Raw genomic sequence first — 19,113 nt, forward strand, 5'->3', positions numbered from 1 at the left:
TGTATGAAACCTGTGCCGGTGGAAAAATATTTTGATGTGGGGTGCCGTCCTCAAACAATCGCATGGCATGTTTTCGCTGTAATGGCTACTGTAAATCGGGTTAGATTTATGCAGTTAGATTAACAAGAATTTAAGCTTTCAGCCGATATAAAAGACACTTAAATGTACATAAATGTTTAAAATCCATAATATTTATGATTATTTATTTGAATTGCGCGCCCTGCAGTTTCAAAGGAAGTTGTCCCGCTAGACGAAGAAGAAGTTTTAAAAACACTGAAATTAAAACACTTTTTATATGAAGGCCACAATGTCTTACCTCTGGAACATCCAAAAAGGAGGGCAGGTTTTTGAACACTGGTCGTTCATCATTGGCATCCATGACAAACACTGTGACCTTTTCAGTGACCTGCAACAAGAGAGACAGGGAATTCAGTGACATGTTATTTATGATTGACAGATAATTTATAGTGTCTATAATATATATATATTGTATTATATTTAATTTGGTTTACGTATTTAAACCTAACTGAATATGCTTACCTTACTTCTGCCATCTGTGATACTGACAAGAACTTCAATAGAATCTAAAATCTTTAGTGGCAGAGAAAATAACATCTCTCAAAATACAGTAGTATATGAAAACTAAATTCAAGACATTGAGGCCACTGAATGTGAATGAAAGCTGCTCATCAGACTAGGATATATATATTATACTCATATATAATATATTTCATATGAACCAATCAGAAAACAATCAAACTGTATATGCTATATGTTGATGTAAGGTATAAGGTATACCTCTCTGTCCAGTTGTTCCACCAGAGTTATGTTTCCAGACTTGGGCTCCACTCTGAAGTATTCTTTGGCACCGGGTTCAAAGCTCAACCCATACCTCACCTCTTGGCCTTCCGGGTCGGTGCCATTGAGAGTATAGATCTCTGTGCCTGAGGAGCAAATGTATAATAATTTCATAAGACGCTACATTCTCAATCTAAGCTGTGGTTGTAGAAAAAAAACTGACAAACACTTGGGTAATTGGATAGGTTTGTTTCTGTAGATAAAGTCAAGTCTTAGGCACTGGTAGGGAGGAAGAGGAGGAAGCTCCACCGTTTTGGGGGGAAAAGTCTAAAACAATAATTGTCAAAAATGTCATCCCAGTAAAAGCATGTTATTGGCTCATCTCATCGGCTTTTCCCCCCTCAAAATAATTGTCATACATACTGTAAAACAAATCCTGTAACTTTTACAGTAAATTACTGGCAGCACAGAAGCCAGTAAATTACTGTAGATTTACAGAAAATGTACAGCATTTTACTGGAACACCTGACTACAGCAACATGCTGTATTTTCTAGAATTTACAGTATCCTACTGGAAGCACAGCGGATAGTGAAATGTTGCAGATCTACAATGTAACAATTGACAGTATTTTCTGTTCTATGTACAGTTGAAGTCGGAAGTTTACATACACCTTAGCCAAATAGTTTTAAACTCAGTTTTTCACAATTCACTGTCTTAGGTCAGTTAGGATCACCACTTTATTTCAAGAATGTGAAATGTCAGAATAATAGGAGAGAGAATGATTTACTTCAGCTTTTATTTGTTTCATCACATTCCATCACATGGGTCAGAAGTTAACATTCACTCAATTCCTATTTGGTAGCATTGCCTTTAAATTGTTGAACTTGGGTCAAACATTTCGGGTAGCTTTCCACAAGCTTCACAAAATAAGTTCCCCCTGACAGAGCAGGTGTAACTGAGACAGGTTTGTAGACCTTGCTCGCACACGCTTTTTCAGTTCTACCCACACATTTTCTATAGGATTGAGGTCAGGACAATGATGGCCACTCCAATATCTTGAATTTGTTGTCCTTATCCTGTCTGATATCACAAATGTATGCGATATGACGAAATACAATCACGTTTAGACACACACACACACACACACACACACACACACACACACACACACACACACAAATGCATGAAACCTATTGATTTATTATCGATAACATCTCACATTCTCTTGTGCTTTGATTTACTCCATAAAAGAAGGGTTCTAATTCCACCATGGAAAACACAGGGCCATCAGACACCAGTCCAGTTCCACTAACCAGCATTATTTATTTTGATAATTTGAACAGGGTGAGGGAGCACAAAGCACACACAAGCTGCATTCAGTAACAATATTCTTATTTGTCTTTTAAATAAAAGGCAGTTGCTCCCTGACAACACAAGGAACTTTGATTGTATTAAAAGGGCAAGGGAGACTAGCCAATAGAAGCATATACTCAATCATAAATACCACTCAAACGGACAGCATTTCATCCAAACCATATGGCAAGTGACATATTGCAAATGCCAAGTGTCATACAACAAAAATCCCAAAGATGGCGAGTGCGCTCTGCCATAGATTTTCATATTGCAAATGGTCACAAAGTCAAGACCCAAGGGTCAAATTTAGAAAATCTACAATTTTAAAATATTCAACACCCTCTAAAAAAGTGTTTTCTGGACCATTTAAATAAAAAAAATCAAATATTTTGACAATTATACATATGTAATAGCCGTATGAACATACCTTTGTCTTATTTTATTGAGTTTGTCCATAAGGCCTATGTTTTGTCCATTTGCAATATATGATCATAGGAAGTCAGCCTCTGAACCCAAAAGTTAGTGAACCATATCCAAATGGCATAAGACATGTCCAAATGTCATTCATAAGTATTGAAAGTACCAAATCAGCATGTTATGTCCACTTGCCATATATGATCATAGGAAGTCGGCTTCTGAAACCAAAAGTCAGTGAACCATGTCCAAATGGCATTTATACTAACCAAATTATATATGTCACTATGTTAAGCCCTGAATCAACCTAGATGGTCTATTTGTCATGTTTGATCATAGGAAGTCATAGGAAGTAAGAATTTGGTGCAATAAGAGAGAAGTGGGACTCTGACGTTTTTTTACGATTTTTTGGAAAACATCCAAAATGCCCCCTATTGGATGGGCATGGGTGGGGAGTGCTCCCTACCCGGCCATGGACCCATTGCATCCCCCTAAAGGCATTAAAACCATTTAAAAAATGTGCGGCTGATAACCCATTCAGATTACCATGTCTGACAATGGGCATTTACCGTCACGAATTTGACATGCTCTAATATACTGCCGAAATGCCCAATTCACCGGCCCGTTGATCTCGGGATGCCCGGGTAGTGATAGTGGTTCCTTTCCATCGCTCGTTGGTGTTGATTTCAGCATGTCCATTTGGTGATGGTAAATCCCTCATTAAAAACATTGCAAATGTACCGTCTATTTGCAATGCCTTACAAGGGGCATTTACCATCACAAATTTGACATGTTCTACTATACTGCAAAAATGCCCAATTGACTGGCCCGTTGAGCTCGGGATGGTCGAGCAGTGATAGTGGTTCCTCTCCATCACTCATTGGTGCAATGAGAGAGAAGTGGGAGTTTAAAAAATATATATTTTTTGGAAAACATCCAAATTGACCAGGGGTGCCCTCTATTGGTTGGGCACAGGTGTGTGGGGGGGGGGGGTGCTCCCTACATGGCCATAGACCCCTTGCACCCCCCTAAAGGCATTAAAAATCATTTAACCCGTTCAGGTAACCAGGTGCTCGACTGTCCTTTTGCAATGTCTTACAATGGATATTTACCATCACGAATTTGACATGCTCTAATATACTGCAGAAATACCCAATTGACTGGCCCATTGAACGCCGAGCAATGATGGTTGTTCCTCTCCATCGCTTAAACTTATTGCAAATGGACAAAAGTCAGCCATCAAGTCAGCATCCATCAGTCAATAAGATATCATTCTGACACCAAACTGATACATACCTACACCAAACCCACTTTGTCCAACACATTTAGAATCCAACTATCACATATTTCAGAGCAGGCCCAATATTCACACGCCTTCAGTTTAAACCATAGTAAAAACTTAAAACACGTAGTTACGTTCTAGCTACAGCTCCAGTTCTGACATTATGTGTAGGTCTAGCTGAGGCGACCCCGAATCCCAAGTTTTGTCTCGATTGGTCATTCGCAGGCCGAGCAGTAATTAGTACTGAAAATCATTTTTTTTGTGCGTTGCTATGTGGTCCCTGAATGAGCTATCTGACAGAACCTGTACGGTCTGTCTCTATGGGCCGAAGTGGTCTCAATGCACCTAGTCTTGTGATTCTGGACATTTTCTAAATGTCATAATTTTCGCAATGTTTAAAACGAATTGTGGTCATTGCAAACGGTTGAGGCTATTTCTCATCTGGAGACACATAACTCACTGTGCACTATTGACTTAGAAATCTGTTCTAGAGCTTAAGTTTCCGAGCTCTAGGTCTGACGGTTCTTTGATGGTGCGAACGCCAGTATCTATTGCAGGCTCTGTGTGTCTGTAAGCCCCACACTGTTAAGTCATCCTTGCTGTGAGTGTGTGTGAGTTTTCCTTGGACATCTGTTGGGAGAAATTACTGATTTAAGTTCATTTTGGAAAGATGTGACCTTTTTAACCCTTCGAAACAGCCGCTATGACCCCAATTTAAGGCACTTCCGGTTGGCACAGGAAGCTGAAAGTAAAGACATATCCTCATCGGGGTAGGCCTTTACAGAATCCCAAGTTTCAAGTCTTTACGTTAAGAACTGACTGATTTACAGAGGGTTGAATGCAGTGTTTTTACCTAACTGCAGGTTGGTAAAATCAAAACGTTTTTATGGTGAATTTAACCACTTCCGGTTGCTCCAGGAAGCTTAGAATCCACACAGGTAGTCCTCATAGTGGCCTGATGAATTTTCATCAAAGACAGTTTGATATGGCATTCATAACCCCCATAGGCTTCAGGTTGAAGTCAGGGTAGCAGGCAATGTATTCCTACGTGGAGAGATGTCATTGTAAACTGCTAGATTAAAACACCCTGCTTTCACTGTTAAGGGTTAATTCCACACGGTCAAGGTTAGGCTTGCAGAGATTGGGAGGTCCTTAGGAACGTTCCTCTGGTTGAATTATGCTTCTAGCCTTAAAGGTTCTGCCGCTGTCACCCAAAAGCATCTCAAATTTAGGTCAGGCTTCGTTATGGGCCTGTTATTTGCACGGTCGCTGCAGTCAGACAGAGCGAGCTACGGTCAAGTGGGGCATCTCCATGAACTCGGCACGGCCTAGAAACTACGGTGATGCCATTGGCCAACACTTTTAGTGTTGATTTCAGTCTGTCATTTTTGTAATGGTTCAGCACTTTTTAAACTTATTGCAAATGGACAAAGTCAGCCACCAAGTCAGCGTACATCAGTCAATAAGATATCATTCTGACACCAAGCTGGTACATACTGACACCAAACTCACTTTGTCCAACTCGTTTAGAAGCCAAAAATCACATATTTTAGAGCAGGCCCAAAATTCACAACGCTATTAAATTTTAAAAACTTAAAAATATGTAGTTACGTTCTAGCTTCGGGTCCAGTTCTGACATTGTGTGTAGGCCTAGCTGAGGTGACCCTGAATCCCGAGTTTCGGCTCGATAGGTCATGCGAGCAGCGACCTTAATTATTGCTGAAAATCCACTTTTCCCGGATGTTGCTACGGTGTCCCTGAATAAGCTATCGGACAGAAACTTTAGGGTCCGTTTCAATGGGCGGAAATGGTTTCAATGCACCTAGTCTTGTTACTCTGGGACTTTTCTAAATGCGGTCATTTTCCTGATGGTCAAAATGAATTGAAGTCATTGCAAATATACGAGGCTGTTTCTCGGCCTGAGAACCTAATAGAGCCACATAACTCACTGTGTACTATCGAGTTAGGCTCTAGAACATGTATACAAAGTTTCAGAGCTCTAGGTCTGACGGTTCTTTGATAGTTTGAACGCAGGTAACTATTGCACACCCTGTGTGTCTACGTATAAGCCTCACTTTGTGTCACTCCCCATTAACTGTGTGAGTTCAGAAAATCACAGAAAATCACAGAAATCACAGAGCTCCGAAACTCTCCTGAACAGATTCGTCTGAACATGCCGCAACTGGAACTGGAAAAACCAACAACATTTCTTTAACCATCACCAATTGTACATTGCACGATTTCTCTTAAATAACGATAGTTAGGCTGTTGTCTTTTTCCTGACACCGTAGGTTCATGTACTTTGACGTCAAGCCGTCAAATTAGTGCTCTATCACCGTTTTTGACCTTTAATCCCAGAAAATGGGCCTAAACTAAAAAAGAATGGAGGCCTCAATACCATCTTGTTTCTGGGCTAAAAGCCCATTTGCCCCAACCCGTGCTCACCGAGTTTTGTCTTCAAACTCTTTTCCGTTTAGGAGAAATGACCATGTCACTTTGGTGCTGTTGTCCATTTGCAAAAAGCAGCTATCTGGTGGAATTTTCTGGTACGGCGGAAAAATGATAAAATATGTCAAATGTTATAAAACGGAAACCAAATGTCCGAGGGACTTCATTCGATGACTTCCCAGAAGAGCGGGCCCTGGTGCACGACCTGCGGCCATCTGCCTATTTTTATAACACTCGCGGGCATCTAGTAAGGGACCGTACATTTGCCATATGGAAATCCTCATCAATCATATGGGAAATTCCAAATTGTTCCCTTTATGAAAGAAAATAGAGGTGTAGATAATAGTATAAAATCGATTTGTGAGAATGATTTATGCCTGTTTGCGTAGAAGGTGTACTCTTTAGCTTTAGATTTACACTTCAATTCAAAAGTTTCGGGTCACTTAGAAATGTTTTTGAAAGAAAAGCACATTTTTGTAAATAAAGGCAATTTTCTTTCCATTATGGATACATTGAGTGTTTCTGCCTTCTTGGTCTTCGCCTTTTCCCAATATGGTAATTCAGAGTTTAAAAAAATAATAATATTTTTTACCCCTTTTTCTCCCCAATTTCGTGGTATCCAATTGTAGCTACTATCTTGTCTCATCGCTAAAACTCCCGTACGGGCTCGGGAGAGACGAAGGTTGAAAGTCATGCGTCCTCCAATACACAACCCAACCAGCCGCACTGCTTCTTAACCCAGCGCGCATCCAACCCGGAAGCCAGCCGCACCAATGTGTCAGAGGCTACACAGTGCACACTGCGCCCGGCCCGCCACAGGAGTCGCTGGTGCGCAATGAGACAAGGACATCCCTACCGACCAAGCCCTCCCTAACCCGGACTATGTGAGTCCTTTTGGAGCAGGTGTGTTTCTTGGAGCATTGCTATATGAACATGGCTTCTTGCTAGGTTATCAGGACAGTTGGAACATTTAATAAAGAAGTTTAGGCCTTTCAACTTCCAAGAGAGAATAGCTAGTATTGCCATGGTAAAAAAAGTATTATTAATTATTTAAATTGTTATCTTTACTGTTAACATGGATGTGAAACAAAAAGCAGAACACACATGCACCCGTCATCTACCTTTAAAGTTAAGTTTGCAGACTTGAGGAATTAAGGTGGGTGATGAAGAGAAAAAGAAGAGAAAAGGAAAAACAAATAGGACAACTATAACATGAATGCAAGCCTAAACTGTCAATGGAATGGCTGTGGGAGCCATAGCTCTTGTTCCATTATCCTCATTATTATTAGCAATATGATCTAAATGACCTTAAACATAATGTAGCCTCAATTTTTATTAAGCAAAAATGCAGTCTATAATCTAGATCTTCGCAATAATTAAATCATTACCTGTAGGCCAAGTCAACCCTGGGAGATAAATTCAGGAGTGTAACCTGAGTGGCACACAAAATGTCAACAGGAAGAAAAAAATTGAATTGTGTGGTAGCCCATATGGGACTGGAGATCTATCCTGAACAGTTTATCGCATAGGGATGCAATGCGCTGTAGCTACAACGACACAGGGCGAGACCCAGATGCAGACAAAGGAGACAAATGGTTTGAGTCTCTGATATTTATTAAAAGACAAGGGGCAGGCAATAGGGAGGTTGAGGACAGGCAGAAGTTCAATAACCAGGTCAGAGTCCGAAAGGTACCAGGCGGCAGGCAGGCTCGAGGTCAGGACAGGCTGAATGGTCAGGCAGGAGGGCTCAGTGTCAGGGCAGGCAGAAAAGGTCGGAACCGGGAGGGCTAAAAAACAGAGACTAGGAACACAGGAGCACAGAAAAAACATGTTGGTACGCTTGACAAGACGTACCGGCAACAGACAAACCGAGAACACAGGTGTAAATGCACTGGGGATAATGGGGAAGATGGGCAACACCTGGAGGGGGGTGGAGACAAGCACAAAGACAGGTGAAACAGATCAGGGTATGACAGTAGCCCCTCAAGGAAGCAACTCCAGTCTGTATAGCGTGTCAATACATTGAGTGTGTAAAACATTAGGAACCTCTCCTAATTTTGAGTTTCAACCCCTTTTGCCTTCAGAACAGCCTCAATTTGTTGGGATATGGACTCTACAAGGTGTCGAAGGTGTTCAACAGGGATGCTGGCCTATGTTGACTCCAATGCTTCAAACAGTTGTGTTAAGTTGGCTGGATGTTATTCTTTAACCTGTCTCCTTCCCATCTTTACTGATTGAAGTGGATATAACAGGTGATATAAATAAGGCCTTCATCTGGATTCACCTGGTCAGTCTATATCATGGAAAGAGCAGGTGTTCCTAATGTTTTGTACACTCAGTGTACATTGTCCATTGTTCATTAGTTGGTGTGGAGTAATCATTGTCTAAATATCCTGGTCCACGGGCAATATAATAATAACAAAGTCCAATGTTCAGAAATGATAATAATGTGTTCCTTTTACCCAATTGAGGGGGTGTCCTCATCATTGTCTTATGCTAAGGGTCACATCACAGCCAATAGGCTAGGCTGCATGATTGTGGGTGGATAGCATACCTGAATATTGAGACAGTCAAATTGGGGTTAGCCTAGATCTGTCGGCTCGTCCCCTTTTGTGTTGGGCTTGATGTGCTTCTCGAAGAATTCCACTGCGTCCTTTGCAGTGGAAAACGTGTGTGTTGTGTTTCATAAGGTCAAGATGAGTTTTACCGGGTTTACTCAGGTTTAGATTGCGTAGCTGGGATCTCACCTAGTTGTAGGTTGCCCTCTGTTCAGCAGTTCGGCATTCAGATCGTGGTAGATTCTGATCCTCTTTTCTGCATATGCCCCGATTCCTTTGCGAGGTGAACAATTTGGTGTTTGACATCAAAACTGTGGATTTGTACAATCAGGCACGACATCCAGAGGACCCGTGCAGTGTGCAATGTTTATCAGTGGCATGGGACTCAGCTTCTTCTGCCCAAACAGTTGATTGAAATGATAGCTCATGAAGGAAGTTTCAAGTCCTGTGACCCTCACATTGAATTTACAAGAATAAGTTTAGAGTGATTCTTTTTTAGAAGATTGATTTCCCACTGTCTCCAAATGTTACACTTTAGTTGATTAGGTATCCACTTTAGAAATTAAGAGTGCAAGTTTTAATTGCATGTCAAGGTCAGAGGTAATTTTCTCACAAACAATCTCTCGGATAGTAGTGGCAAAATCTTTTTTGTTGCCGAATGTTGAGAGCTGCCATGTTCCCACAGGTGAATTGTGAAAGGACAGAATATGCCAGCTGCTGGAGTGAAATAGACCTGCTATTGTTCCTCGTAATCCAATGAGTTCTATACCTTATTGTAATGTTGCCAGTTAATTGAAAATAAGTGTTAATTCCTAGTTATTTTGTAAAAGAAAGTCACGAAAAAGCGACCAGTTTCAATTATTGAATAAAAATAGGCAAGTGTGATCACATTTATAGTAGAATAAATGCTCCAGTACCTGTTTCAAAGTATTTCTGCCATTTTGTTTCATAGCTGGTAAATAAATAGCACAAAATCAAAGATCTACGAATCCTATATAGTCTATCCCACCTCGTACTGCAACACTGTCTAGCTGGGGGCTGTGAGCACAGGAAGAGCCACGTCAAAGATTCATTTTTTAGACACTCTGCGCACAGGCCTAAAATTTGGTCTAAATAACTTGAAATGAGAGTCTACTTTTCTTCACAAGCTAGGTTGTTTTTCTATGTTTGAGTTTCAACTGCTAGGGAAGAGAAGACAATGCTTCTACTAATCAGACTCAATCTCACAAGCACAAACGTGACTTAAGTCACACTATCATGGTAACCTCCTGCCCTTAAAGGAGCAGGTGAAAATGTTTGTCTCATCTGTGATATTTTGATAAATGTGATAAATTACTCATAAATTACTCATGTCATAAAAAAATACATATTATTCAATATACCACATTAGTTTCTTATTTTCTTACTCGTAATACATGTATTGTTTTAGAAACATAACAAAGCATGCTCATCTGTTTTTTTGTGTTTTGTTGGTATAATTTTCTCTGCTATTTTTTTTTATGTATCTACCTGCCAGTGACTGGTTGACCAAAATGTTAATTTATTGCCATGTTCCTCACCTTGAAAGTTGCCTATGGGCAAGGAGAAACTGAAATCCATGGCTTGATTTTATTTAAACAGCCATTGCAAACGTCATCTAACTTTAGCCACGACGGGCTAACGATCAATGGAATTGATAGGGGAATGTGAGCATGTATTACTTATTTTTTGCTAAATTACCATGTTATTAACATCAAACCATATATATAGTTGATTTCCGGTTATTTGTCAATTTTTGTGGGGGTTAGGGTCAGGTCTTACCGACAGGAGTGTCCTCTGTCAGACTGAAGAGTGCCAGGTTTCCGTTGCTACTGTAGGGCCCATTATCGTAGAAAAATGGGGCGTAGTCTGCTTGTGCTAGAAGAGATAGACCAGGACTCTAATCCATTTGTTGTTATACTGTACTGCTAATTCCCCCTAATGACATCTTAGCACTGGCTGTTGGTGTCAGATAAACAGAGCAGGGTATATTGTACTAACCCCCTCTGCTTTCTCTATCCCTTGACTGGGATTACAGGCGCAGTTACGTCAACCAGCCCAAAAATATACACACTTTTCTTGACTTTTCCCCACGCCATCAAATGTAATTAAAATAGCTTTTTTTTCAAATACATACAGTATTCACAATTGATGGTACTGTGGTGTAATTTTACATTCTTCAAAATCACTTGGGCGTTTCAAACAATATCCTACAATACTACTTCTATTAAATCATAAGATATTGCACTCACTTGCAACTAGCAGGTAAGCAGGTGACGGGAGGAAAGGCAAGCATTAAATACAGAACAGGAAAAACAGGTTCTTAGCTCTACAATGTATGATTATGAAAATGCTAGCCATCTCTCAAAGCCCTCTAGTGCAATTGAAAACCATTAACAATCAGAGCAAAGCTTATTTAAGTTGCCAATCAGGTATACATGAAGCAAAAAGAAAAAGGTAGACTTACCAAAGCAAACATGCACTAATACAAGAAGCAGTGAAAAATGTAACTTCTTGACATTCTTCATCCTAGAGAGCAAAGCCATGAAAGCACACCAAGAAAAGAGCTTGTGGAGGTATATATACTACAGTTAGTTTTGTACACGAGGTGTCCTTCAAGGTGTTTTACGGGGAACTAGAGAAGGAAGGCTTAGGCAGATGCCCACATACTAATCCAATAACACGTCTTAGCCCCGGAGACGCATATAGACCCCCCTTCTCTCCAATCAGGCCATTTACCGCCGATTGTCGGGCAGGGGGCGGGTCAGCAAGAGAGGGGCTTGGGGTCTGGGAGTGTTCACTCTGTGAGAGCCTTGCCCAGAAGGAGCTGAACTGGAAAACACTAAAAGACTAAAAAGATATTGATTAATGTGATGAGAAAATTAACTCATGTGTATTTAATATATAGATATCTATTACATCAAGACTAAATATTTCTTAATTGATATATAATTCATCATCTTGATTCATGCATGATTGATGTGTAATTAATGTGTAAAACAACAAGCAATCGGAACACAGGAGTGATGGTTGCTGATAATGGGCCTCTGTACACCTATGTAAATATTCCATTAGAAATCACCCGTTTCTAGCTACAATAGTTATTTACAACATTAACCATTTCTATACTGTATTTATGATCAATTTGATATTTTAATGGACGAAAAAATGTGCTTTTCTTTCAAAAACAAGGACATTTCTAAGTGACCACAAACTTTTGAATGGTAGTGTATGTTCAACCACAAGAGTACTAATGAGCTATGTGTGATAGAACAAAATGATTCATAGTAGAGGACGACTGAAATTATACTATTTCAGTGTATATAAGGGAAGGACAGGTTAAAACTTCTTTGGAATGGTGGGCAGCATTTTCACTTTTGGATGATTAGCGTGCCCAGAGTGAACTGCCTCCTACTCAGTCCCAGATGCTAATATATGCATTGTATTATTAGCATTGGATAGAAGACTCTGAAGTTTCTAAAACTGTTTGAATGATGTCTGTGAGTATAACAGAACTCATATGGCAGGCAAAAACCTGAGAAAAAATCCAAACAGGAAGTGGGAAATCTGTGGTTTGTAGTTTCTGAACTCACCCCTATTGAATACAGAGTGGGAAATTGATTATTTTGCACTTCCTAAGGTTTCCATTAGATGTCAACCTCTTTAAAAGTATTTGGAACTTTGTTTCAGGCGTATCATGTGAAGGGGGGCCGTTTGGGAGCTGTTTGACTAAGGGGTCTGCCTGCAGCCTCGTTCTCAGTCACGCTCTTTCACATGAGGTAGCTCTCGTTCCATTGCTTTTCTACAGACAATGGAATTATCCGGTTGTAACTTTATTGAACTTTTATGATAAAAACATCCTAAAGATTGATTCTATACTTAGTTTGACAAGTTTCTTCGACCTGTAATATAACTTTTTAAACTTTTTGTCCGACTAGACCAGATCGCGCTTTTGGATTTGTTTACCAAACACCCTAACAAAAAAAGCTATTGGACATAAATGAGGGGCATTATCAAACAAAACAAGCATTTATTGTGGAACTGCGATTCCTGGGAGTACATTCTGATGAAGATCATCAAAGGTAAGTGAATATTTATAATGCTATTTATGAATAATGTTGACTACCCAACATGGCGGATATTTCTCTGGCTGGTTTGGGCTCTGAGCGCCTTTCTCAGATTATGCTTTTTCCGTAAAGTTTTTTTGAAATCTGACACAGTGGTTGTATTAAGGAGAAGTGTATCTATCTTTCCATGTCTAACACTTGAATTTTCATCAACATTTATAATGAGTATTTCTCTGAATTCATGTGGCTCTCTGCAATATCTGTTCCAAACTGCATGTGTTGGAACTACTGAACTCAACACGCCATTGTAAAATAAGATTTTTGGATATAAATATGAACTTTATCGAACAAAACATACATGTATTGTGTGACATGAAGTCCTATTAGTGTCATCTGATGAAGATCGTCAAAGGTTAGTGATTCATTTTAACTCTATTTGTGCTTTTTGTGATTCCTCTCTTTGGCTGGAAAAATGGTTGGGTTTTTCTGTGAGTTGGTGGTGACCTAACATAATAGTTTGTGGAGCTTTCGCTGTAAAGCATTATTAAAATCAGACACAGTGGCTGGATTAACGATTTTCCTTGGCTGTTGGCGAAGGGTTCCACGAGGGGTTCCTGTCCTAGACAGGTTAATATTGAATACCGAGATGTCAGGGCTCTTAGCGCAGCTCACTTTTGATGCCTCAAATGCTGTACTCACAAGAGATTGGAAAATCAACGTGGGCTGTTGGGTCCAAGTAGTTAATGAAGTTGGGATGTTTGACAGAAACATTTGATTGAATGGTAATAGCTCTTCCATTCCTGTTTCAATGAGTAGGCCAAAGTAGGCTGAACAAAGCCTATAATAGTATGCTTGTGGGTTTTCATTCTGAGCTTGTTTGACAGTTAGCCAGCGAGCTGTCATGTTTGCGAGTCTCAGAACTACTGGAATCTATTTCCAGTGCCGTGGGAAGTTTCACTTAGTCATTTTACACGTGTTGCTGTTGTAGACGGATGAACCTTACCAAGTGTTTATACAACGTTCTTTATACAACGTTCACTGAAACAGGTAAATCCTGTCAGAACCCGTAGCGTTCGGGTAGCCATCCAAGGCATCCTCTATGTCTGCTAAGAACGTCTGTCTTTTGGCTTCCCTGGAACGGGTCAAAGGTACAGAAGTTTTTCTTGATTTTGACAAAGCGTTCCGTTCCAAGTGCAGGTGGACGGTTCGCTTCATCCTCTGTGAAAGTATGGCCTGAAAGCTTTGGCTTTGTTGGTGAGGATGTGCCATATTACTCTGTTTCGAATGGCCAAGAGGAAAAGACTGAGTGACTCCTAAGAGAGGTAAAGACTGAAACCTTCTGTAGTCTTCAGTCCTTTGTGTACTGAGCTCCGGTTGCGAGCTTGGTTGCTTTGTTGGGTAGTGACGCTGTTGCACGTGACTATAGAGTCCCTCCAAGTGGTAACTTAGGATGTGCATTCTGCTGCATAGAAGAGTTCACTTGGGCGCTTAGAGTACGTATTTTAGACATGTGACAGTAGCCCCTTCCCCCCACACCGTGCGGCTCCAGTAGCAGGACAATGCCTGCCAGAAGGATCGGCCCCCAGGACGAGGAGCGGGCCGGTCCAGGTGGTGAAGGTGGAAATCCCGGATGACGTTGGGATTCAGAATGTCCTCCACCAGAAACCAACACCGCTCCACTGGGCCATACCCCTCCTAGTCCACCAGATACTGCAGCCAACCCCCATTACGCCTCTCTCGATGTCCAGGGGGGGTGGAGAGGTGTTGTGGGGGACAGCATCAGCTAGGGGACCAGGAACCACCGGCCTGAGAAGGGAGACATGAATCGAAGGTGAGATAAGGTAGTCACTGGGAAGCTGTAACCTATAGGTCACCTCGTTGACCCTCTGCAGAACCTTGAATGGCCCCACAAACCGGGGGCTCAGCTTCTTGCAGGGCAGGCGGAGTGGGAGGTTCCTGGTAGAAAGCCAGACACAATCCCCAGGGTGGTACACGGGGTCTCACTGCGGTGGCGGTCTGCCTGCTCCTTTTGACGGTGGACAGTGCGCTTGAGTCTCACGTGAGCATCGCTCCACAATTCTTCTGCGCGCCTGAACCAATCATCAACCGGAGGAGCTTTGGTCTGGCTCCACGGAACCAGGACTTGCTGAAAACCCAGAACACACTGGAAGAGGTTCAACCCAGTGGAGGAGTAACGTAGTGAGTTCTGTGCATACTCCGCCCATGGAAGGAGTCGAGCCCACTTTCCCTGCCGGTCCTGACAGTGGCTCCTCAGGAACCTCCCCAGCTCCTGGTTCATCCTCTACACCTGCCCGTTGGACATAGGCCTATACCTGGAAGTGAGGCTGGAATAGTGCCTCAGCAAGCTGGAGAGCAGTAGGGAGACCAGAAAGAGAGATTAAACAATAGGATTTTGAACAGGAAGGGGTTTCCCTGCTGGAGCATTCTGGGGGATTTGGTTTGTGCACACGCGGAACAGGATTTGACGTAACGAGTGACGTCCTGCGCCAAGGTGGGTCACCAGTACTTCTCAGAGATGGATTGGGTAGTGCGAGAAATACCAGGATGTCCAGCGACGACAGCTGTGTGTGCCCAGGTCAGCAGCCGATACCTGCAGGAACGTAGATGCGCTTGGGAGGACAGTTAGTGGGTGCGGGCTCCCTCTCCAGAGCCTGGCGAATGTCCACATCTACGTCCCAGACTACAGGAGCCACGAATCGGGAGGATGGGATTATAGGTGCATTCTGGAAAGGAACCTCTCCCGAATCGTAGAGACGGGACAGGGCATCGGCCTTGGTGTATTTTTTTAACCTGAAGTCGAACCTTGTGAAGAAAAGCGCTCACCTTGCTTGGCGCAGATTCCACTTCCTCACTGTCCGTATTTACTCCAGGTTCTGATGGTCGGTGAGGATGACGAATGGTTCCTTGGTGCCCTCCAGCCAGTGTCTCCACTCCTCTAATGCCAACTTCACTGCCAGGAGATCTCGATCACCGACGTCATAATTCTTCTTTGCAGAGACAGTATCTTAGAGTAATATGCACACGGATACAATGCACACGGATTCTGTTGATTACCCATATCTTTGAGGGCGAACTGCCACGCCCACCTCTGAAGCGTCCACCACCAAAATCAAATTGTATTTGTCACATACACATGGTTAGCAGATGTTAATGCGAGTGTAGCGAATTGCTTGTGCTTCTAGTTCCGACAATGCAGTAATAACCAACAAGGAATATAACCTAACAATTTCACAACAACTACCTTATACACGCAAGTGTAAAGGGATGAAGAATATGTATATAAAGATATATGAATGAGTGATGGTACAGAACGGCATAGGCAAGATGCAGTAGATGGTATTGAGTACAGTATATACATATGAGATGAGTAATGTAGGGTATGTAAACATATAAAAGTGGCATTGTTTAAAGTGGCTAGTGATATATGTATTACATAAAGATGGCAAGATGCAGTAGATGGTATTGAGTACAGTATATACATATGAGATGAGTAATGTAGGGTATGTAAACATATAAAAGTGGCATTGTTTAAAGTGGCTAGTGATATATGTATTACATAAAGATGGCAAGGTGCAGTAGATGGTGTAGAGTACAGTATATATGAGATAGAGTATGAGATGACTAATGTAGGGTATGTAAACATTATATTAAGTGGCATTGTTTAAAGTGGCTAGTGATACATTTTTTACATCATTTTTTACAATATTAAAGTGGCTGGAGTTGACTCAGTATGTTGGCAGCAGCCACTCAATGTTAGTGGTGGCTGTTTACAACCTCTTGCAGCTCCCTCCCCCCCCCCCCTACTTTGTGCAATTTACACCTGAAGACATACCCAAATCTAACAGCCTGTAGCTTAGGCACAGAACCAAGGATATGCATATTATTGGTACCATTTGAAAGAAAACACTTGGAAGTTTGTGTAAATGTGAATGTAGGAGAATAACACACAATAGATCTGGTTTAGATAAAACAACGGAAAAAAAAAAACATTTTTTTTTTGTATCATCATCTTTAAAATGACAATTTCAGTGAAAAATATACGAGGGAAACAGTACTTGTGCAAAGTTGAATGAAGAATGACTTCCAAAATGAGTGTGCTACATGACATTTATCATGAAGTCACCCAGGTGTCCCACACAAGTCGCCCAAATGTACCCAAGTGCCAAATTGGTGAAGGTATACATTTTGAAACAAATAACTGTATACAAAATACCAAAATGGTATTCTAACACACCCCCCCCCCCCCCAAAACAAAATTGTAAAAAAAAAATGAAAAATGAAAAAAATAAAATATTGATAAAATATGAAAAAAATATGTATATACATTTACAAAATAACATGGGTAACTGTTTATCAAATCAAATCTATTTATATAGCCTCAGCCTAAAACCCCAAAGAGCAAGCAATGCAGATGTAGAAGCACGGTGGCTAGGAAAAACTCCCTAGAGAGGCAAAAACCTAGGAAGAAACCTAGAGAGGAACCAGGCTATGAGGGGTGGCCAGTCCTCTTCTGGCTGTGCCGGGTGGAAATCACAGTGGTTGTAGAGGGTGCAACAGGACAGCACCTCAAGAGTAAAAATGAACAGTTTAGGGTTCCATAGTCGCAGGCAGAACAGTTGAAACTGGAACAGCGGCAAGGCCAGGTGGACTGGGGACAGCAAGGAGTCATCATGCCAGGTAGTCCTGACGCATGGTCCTAGGGCTCAGGTCCTCGGAGAGAGAGAAAGAGAGAATTAGAGAGAGCATACTTAAATTCACACAGGACACCAGATAAGACTCCCATTCGGAGTCAGTGTCACTGTGAAAGAAAATGTTCAGTTAAAATAGTTTCACATATGAGCCCTGTATCAACAGGTATAATAAGCAGATATATAGAGAGAGTTGAAGGTTGAATATAGTATTATATTATTATTACCTGCTAGATCTACTGTCTCTATTATATTATGACAGACCAGCTGTATCTACTGTCTCCATTTCACTTTGGCCATTGATGTGGTCCTGCCCTCTCCTCAACAGCCTCAAATAGGCTATTTCGTGTGGGTTGGGGTGGGGCGGCAGACACACGCATCTCACATTTCATGACATTAAATGTATATATATTGCTTCTAAAATAAAATAAAAATCACAAATAATATTTTATATTATTAATTTCAAACAAGGGCATTAGCATGATAAGAACTTACCAGTCCAAAACGATGTCCTCTCCCGTTCAAAAAATATTCCTCCACAATCGCTAAATGAATCGTCCTACAACAATCTCTGTCTCACTTTCCCAATCAATTTATTCTAAAATTGTGTGTACATCTGTATAGACTTAGATTTAGCTTTCCCTGAGTTAGTCGCCATAATGATTGATATATAAACAGCTGGATCTGCGCGTTCACCAAACAATGCAGTGCGTAATATGGGTTTCTCTTTCCGGTATGAAACTTCAATAGCGAATGACTCACTTTACGCTGGAGCTTACTACATGGGTTGGTCTTGCAACACATAAACATGGCGTATTGCCATTTAGCTCAGCTCATTGGCTATCTACCCAGCTAGATTTCAAGATGATCAGTGGTCATTAGGTTAAAAGACAGTCAATCAACGAAACAGCGGGCAAATCATTGGTGCACATTGATGTCATGACTTGTTTCTTTCAGTCAATACGTCCCGCGAAATGGCCCATCAGGTTTGATTGTGTTACAAACAAACCAGTTGATTGCAGTGAAACCAAACATGACTGGAAAAGTCACGTTCTGTGTGGGTTATTTACCTGGAATGTGTCGTCGAAAATGGAACGAGACGGAATTCACGACACAAGCCGTTCACAAAATGTTTCGTGTTAGGCTATAAAAACGGATTTTATCAAAAAAAAGATAATTCATTGTGTAACAATGAGCATTGGAATTGCAAACAGACGAAGATCGTCAAAGGTAAACAATTTATTTTAATGCAGTTTGTGATTATGTTACACCTGTGCTGGTTAAAAAAAATAATTATGGGGCTCTATGTTCAGATAATCGCATTGTATTCTTTCGCAGTAAATCCTTTTTTAAATCCGACAACGCAGTTGGATTAGCAAGATTCTAGGTTTTCGATACATGTGAGACACTTGTATTTTCCTGAATGTTTAATATGACTATTTATGTAGCGATCACCGTAGGTTAA

General features: G+C 41.1%; 1 protein-coding gene across 1 annotated transcript in view; it reads right to left on the reverse strand.

Moving 5' to 3' along the window:
- LOC110498829 (cadherin-related family member 1) overlaps nt 1-11,589 on the reverse strand; it is a 115,071-nt gene extending 103,482 nt beyond the window's left edge. The window contains exons 1-7 of the mRNA XM_036956458.1: nt 11,340-11,589; nt 10,655-10,750; nt 9,044-9,128; nt 7,856-8,097; nt 799-944; nt 541-591; nt 317-406 (exon numbers count right to left, since the gene is read on the reverse strand). Of these exons, the coding sequence (XP_036812353.1) occupies nt 317-406; nt 541-591; nt 799-944; nt 7,856-8,097; nt 9,044-9,128; nt 10,655-10,750; nt 11,340-11,418 (789 nt within the window). The 5' untranslated portion in view covers nt 11,419-11,589. The remainder of the gene's footprint in view (nt 1-316; nt 407-540; nt 592-798; nt 945-7,855; nt 8,098-9,043; nt 9,129-10,654; nt 10,751-11,339) is intronic.
- Between the last annotated feature and the right edge of the window lie 7,524 nt (nt 11,590-19,113).

The sequence above is a fragment of the Oncorhynchus mykiss genome, chromosome 20 (assembly GCF_013265735.2).
Source record: "Oncorhynchus mykiss isolate Arlee chromosome 20, USDA_OmykA_1.1, whole genome shotgun sequence".
In the NCBI taxonomy this organism is placed as follows: domain Eukaryota; kingdom Metazoa; phylum Chordata; class Actinopteri; order Salmoniformes; family Salmonidae; genus Oncorhynchus; species Oncorhynchus mykiss.